Source organism: Phyllostomus hastatus, unplaced genomic scaffold, assembly GCF_019186645.2.
Source record: "Phyllostomus hastatus isolate PE091 unplaced genomic scaffold, TTU_PhHast_1.1 phas_contig_1, whole genome shotgun sequence".
NCBI lineage: Eukaryota > Metazoa > Chordata > Mammalia > Chiroptera > Phyllostomidae > Phyllostomus > Phyllostomus hastatus.
The window spans coordinates 3,863,050-3,875,947 of record NW_025333498.1 but is presented as its reverse complement, the minus strand read 5'-3'; the positions used below and the strand labels follow the sequence as shown (position 1 = coordinate 3,875,947).

The following is a 12,898-nucleotide window of genomic DNA, read 5'->3' as shown; positions in this document are numbered from 1 at the left end:
TTGAATGTGCTGTAGAGGGGCTCTTCTGCAACACTGCAGGCTCAGGACTGCACCAGAGGGTATTCTTCAATGTGGCCAGGTCCTAGTTTTGTCATACACAAACGTGGCCTCGATGATGTAGGCAGTCTCATTCTTTAGGTTGCTGGACCACCAGATCTGTGTAAGCTTAGTCCCTAGAAAAACTTGGGTATCTTTACCAAGGAAATAGAAAGGTATAGATGTAGATAAATATATGAATATGTGCATGTGTGTAAATGTGTAGTGGTCTCTATAGGCTGCCTGACCTGTATCATGTAGCTCTTACATGATCTATGTGTGACATATATAATATTACATGTATCTAGGAATGCATACATGGATACTTGTTACTTTTGGGGTAAATTTATTAACAGCTCTGTGATGAGAACTCAGAATAAGCCTTGCTTATCTTCATACCTGTTTTGTTTTTGACATAGTGATTGAATCCATGTGGAGCTTGCTCAGTTAACATACATGGGTTTTGATATCTTAGCAGTGAGGTTCCCATCCTGTTGTCCTCATGGTTACAAATGACTTTGATTGAAATGTTTATTTTCTATTTTTCACTCACCTACTACTGTTTCACAGTGGTTTCTTTGATAAAAATATTATACAATTACATGATTATGTAATAATTGCATAATAACATATTATTCATAGCCTAAATCAAAGTACCAGAAAAGACAGAGTAATATTAGTTATAATTCTTCCTTTAACAGGAATTTAAAATCCCCAGAATCATAAACTATCATTATAACCCCTTTCCATCATCTATAGAAATGAATTCTGATCTGGTAGTATTTTGTTAGAGGACATTTGTTAGTGCAGAATATCTGTGAAACCCTAGAGGGTCTACCATTTTCTAGTGAGAAGAGATTTTGAGTTCAAAGACTTCATATTTTGTTTGTCTGACTATAGCTGAGTTTTAGGATTTAAGTTATGTTTAAACATATGTACATAAATTTACATATGTAAATTATCCATGAGTTAGAGAAAATGATGAACTACGAATTGATTCTAAGCAAGGCTGTTACATTTTGCTACTCCCCCTCCCTTTACCTTGTATCCCCCATGACTTATTTTATAACTGGAAGTTTGCATTTTTTAATCCCTTCCCCCTTTTGCTAATTTTAATTTTTAAAAATATTTTATTTATTTATTTTTAGAGAGGGGAAGGGAGGGAAAAAGAGAGGGAAACATCAAAGTGTGGTTGCCTCTCTTGCGCCCCCTACTGGGGACCTGGCCCTCAATCCAGGTATGTGCCCTGACTGGGAATGGAACTGGTGACCCTTTGGTTCACAGGCCGACATTCAGTCCACTGAACCATATCAGCCAAGGTCCTTTTTGCCAATTTTAAATGCCAGTGTTATGTCTAAAATGGCGGTGCTTTTCAGATTTTTGAGTATACATGATGAGAGTACACTTTTTTGTCTCAGATAGAATCACTTTATACCTTTAAAGTATATGTGAAAGACACTGTCATTGAAAACATGATTACTGGTTAATGCAACCACAGTCTGCTCAAGAGTAATGCTTTGGACAATGCTTACAGTATTATGCTGTGATTGCCAGGGTCATGTGTAATTGGTCAATATAATGGTCAACATAATTCAAAAACTAGGCTTGAAAATATGGAAGATGATAACTATTGATTCTCCTCAGAAATATAATATTTTTATTCATATATTATTACATAAAGTTTTGATATGGATAAATATCTAAACATTGAAATAAAGGTTTGAATTTATTTGAACTTAGGTACAGAAGAACCAAAAGGAAATAAAGGGGAAAGCTTTATGAGATAACTGTCATTTCCTGTTTCCAGCATGGTGAGGTATCATGAAAACACTCCTCTAAACCATGTTGGGTCTTGAAACTTATTCTTACTGGTTTACTTATTTCTCTAAAGAAATGAGTATCTCATGAATTACTTAAGGAAAAAAATATGAGTTGTCTCTCTTAGACAATGAGACTTTGGAGAAAATTACTTTCAATCCTGACTTCCAAAAATAAATTATTACAATGAACCCAGTATTAGAATTCTTGAAGGTAGTTTAGAATCCAAACACAGAAACTTTTTAACAACTTAGATATAAGTATCCTTGACTATATTTAAAAATTATTTCTGAATTATTAAATTGTTTAAAGTTAATAAAAGTGATCCTTAATTTCAATTTATGTTAACCCATCTTTATCTCTCAGTAGACATGGTGAGTTTATACTTATGTACGATTTAACAGCCAGGTGATATAAGTCAAATTCAGATTACAAAAGATCTGCTCCTGGTGCCCTTTTTAAAAACAAAAACAAAAACAAAAACAAAACCCTGAATTGATCCTGAGAGAACTTGTTTCCATTTAATACTGCCCATTAAAACATAAAACATCTCTGAGAGGCCAGTTGAATTCCAGCAGCCACCTGAGTTCTGATTCTCGTTGACTCTCTACCCCCCACCCCATGGTATTTTGCCCCTGGGGTCCTTCCTGGCCCAGAAAAGGGTTCCAGAGAACTCAATGTGGTCATGTATCTGAAGTTTGAGATTTGAGACTATAGTGAGTTTATAATCCCTGAAATAAGCCAACAGCCTAACCTGGACTTTTACTACTTTTTGTTAATTTACATAAAAGAAAACTTACATTTTCATCTCTGTGTGTGTGTGTTTACCACTCTCTGGGACAGCTATTTTGCCTATAAATGCTTTCAGTCTTCTGACAGTATCATGGGTAGAAAGATAAGCCAAAAATTCCTGTCCAGAAAGAACATACATAATATATGTGAAGGTGTGGGTGGGGGTGGGGAGCAGAGATGCTGCCGAGAAAGTGGAATGAAGAGAAGAAAGTCTGCAGGTTGCTTCAGAAGCCAAACTGCAGAGTTGGAATGTGAGGTAATGGAGGGTTGGAGCCAGCTATCACAAAATGTTAGGGATTGGCTGGGAAGGCAGCCTCACCTGAACGTGAAAGCCAGAAAGCCTAGAAGAAAAAATCTGGAAGTAACCAGAGAGTTTCAGCTTGGACTGGTAGGTAGAGGAAATGTGGCATCAAGATTAAAAAAAAAAAACCCCTAGAAATTCTTTGTCATAACTGAGGCCAAGTCAGCCTGAACTGAGCAACAATAGTAAGTGCATATAATTTACCAGCTTTTAAATAAACCCTGAGAACAATGGAAAATGTAGTTCAGGACCTTTACACAATGGAGGTGTTACGGGACAATGACCTTTGGAGGAAGGGCATTGCAAAGATGACCAGACTGACATTTCTGGGTTATAGTCTTTTTCTTTTTTTTATGATCAGCAACAGTTTAATGAAGCCATAGCATTTACAAGATGCTCAAATGGGAACAATATAAAATCCGTCATAAAAATTAGTTAATGGCACAAGGTGGAATACATTTTAATACTAGTACAATGGCAATAGGTAGTCTTTAAAAGGAAACAGCAGAAATCAGCCATCAGATAATCTGTTTGGACCCATTGCATTACCCACAAAGCAAATTGGAGGAAGTCCTTGTTCTAGTCATTGAAGAAGTCGGTCTTCCTCCACAGTTCTCAGGGCCCCGTGATGTCGCTTACTTCCCCTGTTTGCTGGTACTCCAGAAGCGGTCACCTTAGGCCTTGAGAACTTTACGTGTCCTGCATAGATTCTTGATGCCCACTGGCTCCTGTTAGTAACTTTGAGTTTGCCCAGATGCCCCAAAGCAGCAATTTTCAACTGATATACCATAAGAATTTTTAAAACATGTAATACCTGACTATTTAGTCAGGGGTACTGACCTCTTTTCCCTTAGATTGTCAAATAAAAAAGTGACAACAGCCAACTCAACAATAGCCATCTGGTGTGAATGCCCTGTCTTGAATCATAAATATATAAGTCCTAAAATAGAGTTGCATGTTATTAGTCATGTCACATAGTAAGGTTGAGTCTGCTTGGTTAATCCCTGGTTCAAGAAATCCTTATATATACAAGTACAGACACCTGATTTCTTAAAAAGCCACTTTGGAGCAAAAAAGGTAGGTAATTACTATTATTATTTTGGTAACTCAATCAAATTATACCTATTTTTTGTCAGATTGGCAAAAAAATGTTTTTTGGCATGCCACAGAAGTTTTGTCATTAGTCTGTATGTGCCATGAGATAAAAAAGGTTGAAAATTGCTGCCCAACATGAGGGTTCGGGCAGTGTGCCCCAGGTGGCATCCCAACTGTTCATTTAGTATTTCTTTAACAATGGTAAATGGGGCTGGAAGCTGCCCGCAGGTCTTTGTGAGAGAAATGGCAGTGTTGAGATTTGCCCCCTTGTACTCAAGGATACGGGTACTGTCGCTCATACTTGGCCAAGACTCCTGCTCTCAGGCAGTGCCCTCAAAGACTTGAGAGAGCAAGATTTGGGTGACTGGTTTCCTTACCTTGACTGCCCAACTGAGGGCAGATTTTTTATCCAGCCGACATTTAGAATGGAGCGTTTCCAAGATCCTGATCGTGGAGCATTAGAATGGGAAGAGCCCAATGAGAAGCATATTCCCTGGCAAATCAGCATGGAAAATACAACATTCTAGGTCTTTTTCCAGAGTTCCATGATGCACACGGTCCTCCAAGAAGCTCTTTACCAAAGGAAACCTGTTTCACTTCAACTAATTTGCTGTGTGTCCCTCCCACCCCCCAATTTCATTGGACACTAGACCTCCTTTTCCCTGAGTACCTATTCACAGTCCTTGGAACTCAGCAGTAAAAGGATCAGGTTCTGGGAGACAGGTGCTGAGAGGGGACATGGGCTGATAAACATGGAAGGATGAAACCACCAAAAACAAATTTTGTCCACCTTTGAGCCAAGAATCCTTGGTATGCCCCAGGTGGCCTGCTTTGCTTTTACCAGCTCACCTTCCAGGGTTACTAGTGAAGCCTGTGTAAACACCAGAGCCCTGAAAGGGCTGTATTTCTTGTTACCAAATCCTTGCATTTGCTGCTTAGTTTCTAAATTGAGTTGAAAAGTAATAATTTAGTCTAACTGTGAGCAAACCAGTTCGATATCAAAAATATTTCTGAGCAGAACAGTTCTTTTGAAATTTGAAAATATATTTGGTAAAAATATGTTATCAAGTTATTTTTGGTCTGAGTCATCTTGTATGATACAGAAATTGTATGTAAAATGATTGCTGTAAGAAGATCGTTCCTCTGAGATTTTGTTGGTGATGTTACTCAGCAAACTTTTCGGCAACCCAGTGATAACCTTTAAGCACAATTTCTATTATATCTAAATTAATGATGTGTCATTGAATAGAAAGGACAAATATGTTTTATTTTTATTTTTTAAAAGATTTTGTTTATTTATATTTAGAGAGAGGGGAAGGGAGGGAGAAAGAGGGAGAGAAACACTGATGGGTGAGAGACACATCAATTGGCTGCCTCTCACATGCCCCCCCCCCCCCCCCGGGGACCTGGCCTATAACCCAGGCATGTGCCCTGACTGGGAATGGAACCAGCGACCTTTTGGTTTGCAGGCTGGCACTCAGTCCACTGAGGCACACCAGCCAGGGCAGAACAAATATTTTTAAAGATTTCCAAAACATTATTTACTCTTAGGTATAAAGGCATTTGAAAACATTGTTAGTGGATCTTATCCTTTTAATTTCCTCCCTTCAAATATGTATTTTTAAATTTTGCTTAAGTTATTAATTTGGCTTGTTTTCATCCACAGAGGCCAGCAAGCTTGTTATGTCCTATGTAGCAGCTGTTTGTGGAAAAGGAGCAGAAGTAAATCAAGTCAAAGAACAGCTTTTACAGTCCAACCCAGTTCTGGAAGGTAGGATTTTCTGTGTACGTTGGGCCGATGTAACTGAAACAGTGGATCCAGTTTTCAGAGCACTTCAGAGACCCGGTTGCTGGGACGTGGGCTGGGAGGGAGGAGGAAAGAAGATTCAGGCCCAGGCCTGCCGAGCAAAGGAGCTGCATCCTGTGAATTGTTGGCTTTAGTGCTTAAAGGAGGGAGCAGTTTACTCATGTAAAAGGAGCTTTTCCACTTAAATTATATTTTCCCTTTCAGTTATCATTTGAACCACTTTAGTTTTACTTCAAACTAAATCATTATCAACTGATGGTTGCATTTGTCTTCATGTCGAGGAAAACCTTGGTGGCAAAGAGCAGCGGGAACTGAGTGCTGTTTTATTATTCAGGATAACACATTTGGGTGTGTTATTTGGGTGCTTATTTCTGTTGTCAGGGAAACCAAGGCTACGCCAGAGAAACACCTAAGGGCCAGTGTTTTCAGGGCCACAGAAAGCTTAAACCTGACACAGAGCTCAGATTCTGTGGTTGGCTCTCTGTATCAGTCAGCCCGGGCTGCCATAACAAAAGACTATAGACTAGATGGTTGAAATAAGAGAAATGTATTTTCTCAAACTTCTGGAGCCTCAGAAGTCCAGGATCAAGGTGCTAGTCCGGTAGGTTTCCTTCTGTGGCCTGTTGGCTGCCAGCCTGCTGCTCTGTGCTCACGTGAGCTCCTCTTCTTTGTGCATCATGGTGGTGGTGGTGGTGGTGGTGGCCTGGCTGGCTCGTGGCCTCACCCAGCCCTAATTACCTCCCCGAGGCCCTATCTTCATCTGTCATCATATTGGGGTTAGGGCTTCAAAACATGATTTTTGAGGGGACGAGGGTGGGATATGCAAACATTTAGTTCATAAGGCCACCAGGAAACAAAGACTGAAGCGAGCCCCTTAATGCTATGGAGGTTAGCATAAATCATCCTTCACTTGGGAAACAGCAATTCAGAGTCCTTAATGTTGCTTTATAAGCTTGTCTTTATTGTCATTTAACATAGTTGTTGGGATACAGTAGGGTTTCTAGCCTCGGCATTATTGATATTTTGACTGGATAAGTCTTTGCTGTGGGGGCTGTGTGCGTTGTAGGTGGTTTGGCAGCATCCTTGGCTTCTAACCTGTCCCCCCCCCCCGCCCCCCCGCCCCCCACAGGTCCCTTGTTGTTACCATTGAAAATGCCTCCAGACATTGCCACATGGCCCTGTGGGTTTAAAACCACCCCGGATTAGAACCTCTGGTCTAGAAGAGTAGTATGGTCCCACCCTGTGTTCAAAGCTGTGGAAGGTCAAGAGTTAACATGGGTTAATGCAGAGCTGCTTTGGATTGGGGTGATACCCGCTAGTGTGAAGGGATGGAACTCTGTCCGTGGTCAGGCCTAGCCCTGTCCTTCCAGTTTATTACCAGGAGATCCCATGCACCTCTGTCCTCCAGGTAGAGGAATAAAAGTCACAAAAATACTTTAATTTGTGAAAAGCAAAGACTGAAACATCTATTAATTGTTATTGATCTTTCTTTCCCTCAGCACCTCAATGCATAAAAAAAGCTATTAAGCTATTATAGAAAGTGCTACATCTTCATCTTATTCTAGTATTTGACTTTTTGTTTACTGTCTTTTTAAGTCAGAGTGCTAGCTAAGTGTTGTATTTCTGCATGTGTTTATTTTAAGAATGCCGTGATCTAAAGGAGAAGCACTGTGGAATGCTATATAGTTCGCATCTGGGATCAGAATCTGGCCCTTTATTCGATGGTATTTGAAGCTAGGCCCCAGTGCAGGAAACAGAAGAAATGTCTACTGTGGGCCTGCATTATCTTTTATGGGAATGCTTTACTTTTAAACTGGAGCTGCTACTGTAAATGAACATTTAGAACAATGAACTTGAAAAAACAATTGAGGAATGCGTCTCAAGTTTTCTATAATGGAACACTTGTTTTTGAGTCTGTGGCTCACAATAAAAGTCTTTAGTATCTAGAGCTAGCAATGTGCAACTCAGATTTGTTTGATGAAAAGATGGTTTATGGCTTGCAAATGGTGCCCTGAATAAAGTTTTTTTGAAGCAATTCCTTCACTTGCCCTTGACCTTCAAGCCACAACAAACTGTCTTTTATGTATTGACATCTCGAGCTGGACTTTGGGGCTGTGCAAGTTAACACCCACCAGGAAGGGCTAGCCTGTGAAAACTCACAAAAAATGTCATGGTCTTAATGATACTAGGTCAACACTCACCATTCTCGAGATTGCATTTATTAAAGCCTTTTAGACTTTAATAAATGGACATGGGGAAAAAATATGAACTTCTTTAGCCAGCATCCTTTTTTAAGTATTTCGTGTGTGCAGGTTTCCTCATCAATATAGCATCTCAGTTTATTTTGTATTAAAGAGAGAATTTGGTGTCAGGGAACTACCAAACCATACCCATTCCAAGCTGTATCTCTGATGTAAGGAGCTTTCTCTATGTTGACTTTGTGAATTTTGTCTTAACTGAGGAGGAGCCAATTATTGTTTTTTAAATGAAAAAAAAAACATTTAAAAGGCCAGCTAATGTGAAGTTTAACACATCAATCAGGTTAAACATTTGGATACCGAATGTAGTACACAAAGTGAACTTCGACTTAAACACACACTTCTGTGCCTGGTCCAGTGATTGCTTTCAAAACTTGGACTAGCTTTTAGCCTTTAGTTATCATGTGAGCTCTTGCTACTCTAGTCATGTTTTCTTCATTTAATTTAATGAAGTTATGGAGGCTTCCAGGGATTTGATGCCTGGCCTCTTAATCTAAAGATTCGTTTTTGTTTACCACATCATTGCGTCTTCAGTCCTTGCTAGTTGCATTGTGGCCCATGGGTCCCAGTAAACAGCTTTAGGGGATTGGCAGAAATGCAGAATTTCATGCACATCTCTAGGCACACTGAACCAAAGTCTGCACCTGAGCAAGATCCTGAGACAATTGGCTTGCATATTCAAGTTTGAGATGGCTTGAGCTTTCAGGGCATCAAACAGGAATCCCCTGTTTCCATGACTTACATTTATTCTCCTTAATCCTTTGCCACCATGGCCCAGATCAGTTTGCCCCTATCTTGTGCACAAGCTTGCTGAAACAGTTCTTTTACCTTATGACCGTAGGAACTACCTGTGTTAAACAGAAACACTCTGCCTGGGTGGCAGCAACCTGTGGCTCTTATGTGCCCTCATTTAAAAGGGGTCCTGTGGGAGATCCAGGCTCTTCAGCAGTGGAGATTGGAGTTTGAATCATGGGCCAGTTTGGTGTTCTTTATGTTCTAGAGAGTTTCACTTAGGTCTGATGGACATAAACTACTGAAACCATGTAGCATGTTTAGCATATTGGAAATGATGTTAGTTTTCAAATCTGTTACTCTTTCTGTTATATATTTAATCACATTTAAATAACTTTACTTAAAATAATTTAAACAATTTAAAGATTCTCTGGTCTTAACTTCATCTGGAAACCTCATCAAGTTCCACAGAACTTTCAGTAATGTTAAGTAGTAGTTATCTCTGAAATAACCTTATTTACTGATGAGAATGGTGGATGAGCACAGAAGCCTTGCTCGCTAGCCCCTTAAGTGACTACTGTCAAACAGTTAAAAGGTCCTGAATCGAACAAGATTAAGTTTACAGTAATACTTGAAAAATATTCCATGAGTCATAGGAATGACTCTCTATGAACTTACAATAATAAGACACAGAAGCTTTAACATACTTTTGTTAAGTGTGTTTCTGTGGAAATTTTAGACAGAAATGTCATTGCTACAAGTTGTATTTTCTAGGATTTATAAATTTCAAGTATTATATTTGCTTTATTTTTCTGCATGAAATTATTTTCTGTCAACTTTAACCATGCATCGATTTCTTTCCTACTAGCTTTTGGAAATGCCAAGACTGTGAGGAATGACAACTCCTCTAGATTTGTAAGTATTTGTATAAGCATAAGTGCTAACACTAATATTTAGCTCATGTATGTTTAAACAACCAGTAGATGTTTAACATTTCTTAATACACACATTTTAAAAATAAGAACACCATTGCTATTGAGACTCTGAGAGTTTTACATGGGCTATTTTTTGCTTTCTGGAATTTTCCTTTTTTAATTCTTCTTGGAGTGACAAGGGTTTGTGTTTTTTTTTTCATTTTTTTCATCATCTGTCATAAAATTTCATGAGCAATTTAAATGAGGCTATTTAGAATAACTCCTTACTTATCTGAGTTTTGGTATTTGGAAATCATAATTAAGAAGCGGAAATTGAGTAGAAAGAAGAACAGCTGGGTGTCAAGTTTGTATACTCTACAAGCTTTGTCTTTTGTTGTAGTGCTACTAGAAGGGGAGGTATATTCTAAAACTTCAGAGAGATAAAATCATTAGGATTGGCAGCTAATGGGGCAGGGAGAGAGGACTGAATAGTAAAAACTGAAGCTAATTGTTGTTTTGAGTTTGCTTGAGTTGGAAAATGCTAGTTCCTCTAAGACAAACGCTTGCAGCCTCGTCTCCCATAACTCTCCGGCATCACTGTGCACATCTGCCCACAGGAATCTCCAGCTGTGCCCCTCCTAACTCTGGTTTGTGCAGAGACAGACACTGCCTGGAGGAGCAGGGTGTGATGGTAGTCTTTCGAAAACGGCTCCTTTTTTTCTATAGTTTAACCAATTTTGTAAATTTTATAATGAAAGGTCCTTTACTTTATAAGCTCTTTCCTCATACATTATTACTTGGGGCCATTTCTGGTGATTTTTTTATGCATCCCTACAGACCCTTTCTGCCCTTTTTCTTCAGTTCTTCTCTTAGCTCCTTTTGGCTTTTCCTCATTAGAGTTATCCAGTGCTTAAGGCAAGAGAATGGCCTCCAGTGGAGATAGTTTTGATAGCTTGGAAGTGGAAGGTTCCTAATTCCAAGGCTGTGAATTTTTTCCATTGGATTAGCCTGGTCAGTTGTTCTAACTGCTCCAGAGCCCTGCCTTTTTTTGTTGTGGTGACATGGCTAATCTCATTACATAAATAGAATTAGAAACAAAGTGTGTGCAGATAGAAGTAATTCTAGTAGATCAAGCTTCTTTATGGAGATTTTGTTTTTGCTGTTTGCAAATTATACACACAATTTATAAAAATATATTTGCAATAAAATTTAAAAAAAAGAAAAAAAAAAGAAATGTACCATGGACAAAGCCAAAGAGGGTTAGGATTGAGGGTGGGAGGTGGGGGGTAGGGTAGGGGAAAGTGGTGGTGGGAAAATGGAGACAACTGTATTTGAACATTAATAAAAAAGATATCAAAAAATATATTTGTAAATATATTTAGTCTCTAGACCATAAAAATCGAGAAAACCAGATGGCTTAGAGTCATTAATATTAGGTTGGCCAAAAAGTCTGTTTAGTTTTTTTTCTGTAAATATTTTTCACTTTCACCAATAACTTTATTGATTTGAATATTTTGAGTATGTCAGGTATCTCCTGCTATTGGCTTCTAGTGGGTAGAGGCCAGGGGTGCTGCTAAACCTCTTCCAATGCACAAGACAGCCCCACAGCAAAGAATTATTTGGCCAAAATGTCAACATTACCAAGAAACTTCACAAACCACTTTTGACATGTTTGATCAGTCACAGCACTTTCTCCATTTCTGCACAAATCTTTCACTTTCAGTTGCATTTTTACATTTTTTGAAGTAATAAAGCATAATACACCTAAAATGTTGGATTTTTCTTCCTTCTTCAGTATTAAAATGGCTGCACAAAAATTCACCAATTTGGTAAGTTTTTTTAAATGCATGCTGATATGACAGCTGTCACAATACAATCTAACAAAATTGTTTCAAATGAAGTTAAAGACAACTAAGCACTACTAGACCCATAATATAGAAAAAAACTAAATGAACTTTTTGGTCAGTCCATTACTTTGTGACATTTGAAATCTCTTGAAAGTCTTGGCAGGTGATTTGGTTTGTTAAGTAACTTCAGAGAAATCCTATTAATATCCTAACAGAGGTATTAGGATATGAAATTAATACTGAAGTACAGGTTAAATCATTTCATGCCTGTTTTTAGTAATTTCGCTGCTTTATGGTCTGTGACTTGACAGGTAATATACTCAAGTCCATGTTATCATTTTATAGGAGGACTCTGCTGTGTTTAAAGTTACTACTCTCTATAGAAGTGATTTATAACTTCCGGGAAATTGCATTTCTTTTGACAGTGTTTGACGGGTTCACCCAGAAGGGACGTCTTGATCTCTTCACGGAGATACATCATAGACCCTGTGATGAGTTAGGCATGCTCATTGCAGCTGACATTTTAGACAAATGTTAGGTTCCCATGGAGGTGCCTTACGGGGTCCCCATTTCCCCAGCACCTCTAGTTTTAGCTTCTATTTCCAACTGCTTTTGAAAAAAACAGAAAAAAAATTCAAGGCTTTGGAAATCATTGTTCTCAACCAAGGATTTTGGGGGAGGGGAGAGGAGTAGTTTGTTGAGCGTCTGCTGTGTGCAGAGAGCCAACCTAGTCTTTGGAAAGTACCTGCAGGGTTGGGAAAATTTCATCACCAAACCTCTCCTTCAGTAGGCATGAAAAGTGCACATGATTTATTCATTTGTTTAAAACCTCTGGTTTTTCAAAACATAGTTAAATCTCAATCTCCTTGTATCTCCTCTTGCAGCCTGCTGTCTTCCTCTACCAGTAGCTGGAGTGATCTTTGTGCATTTAAGTCCCTGCCCTGCTGAAAGCCCTGGGTGGCTCCCCTTGCTCTTGGAAGACAGCACAGGCTTTCCTGGGAGGCCCTGAAAGAGCTGGGTGGGCCTGCCCTGCCCTCACCTGCCCCCACTCATCCTCAGTACACAGGCCTTGTGACTGGCAGGCATGCCCAGCACATAGCACTTTCTGGCCTTAGGCTTTGCAGTTGCCCATGGTCTGTCCTCAGATCTTTGCATGGCTGGCATCTTGTATTATTCACCTCATATGTCACTTACATGATGTATTTTCTAGACTCTGACTTACCCTGTTTTTATTTTTCTCAGGCATTCATTAGTCTCTGGAATTATTTATGCGCTTCCCCTGTTTATGTGACCATTGA

General features: G+C 39.1%; 1 protein-coding gene across 5 annotated transcripts in view; it reads left to right on the top strand.

Moving 5' to 3' along the window:
- The window catches only part of MYO1B (myosin IB), a 165,463-nt gene that overhangs the window by 83,196 nt on the left and 69,369 nt on the right, over nucleotides 1-12,898 (top strand). For all 5 annotated transcript variants that reach the window (XM_045859193.1, XM_045859359.1, XM_045859445.1 and 2 more), the window contains 2 exons: nucleotides 5,709-5,813; nucleotides 9,708-9,754. In XM_045859193.1, coding sequence (XP_045715149.1) covers nucleotides 5,709-5,813; nucleotides 9,708-9,754 — 152 coding nt within the window. The remainder of the gene's footprint in view (nucleotides 1-5,708; nucleotides 5,814-9,707; nucleotides 9,755-12,898) is intronic.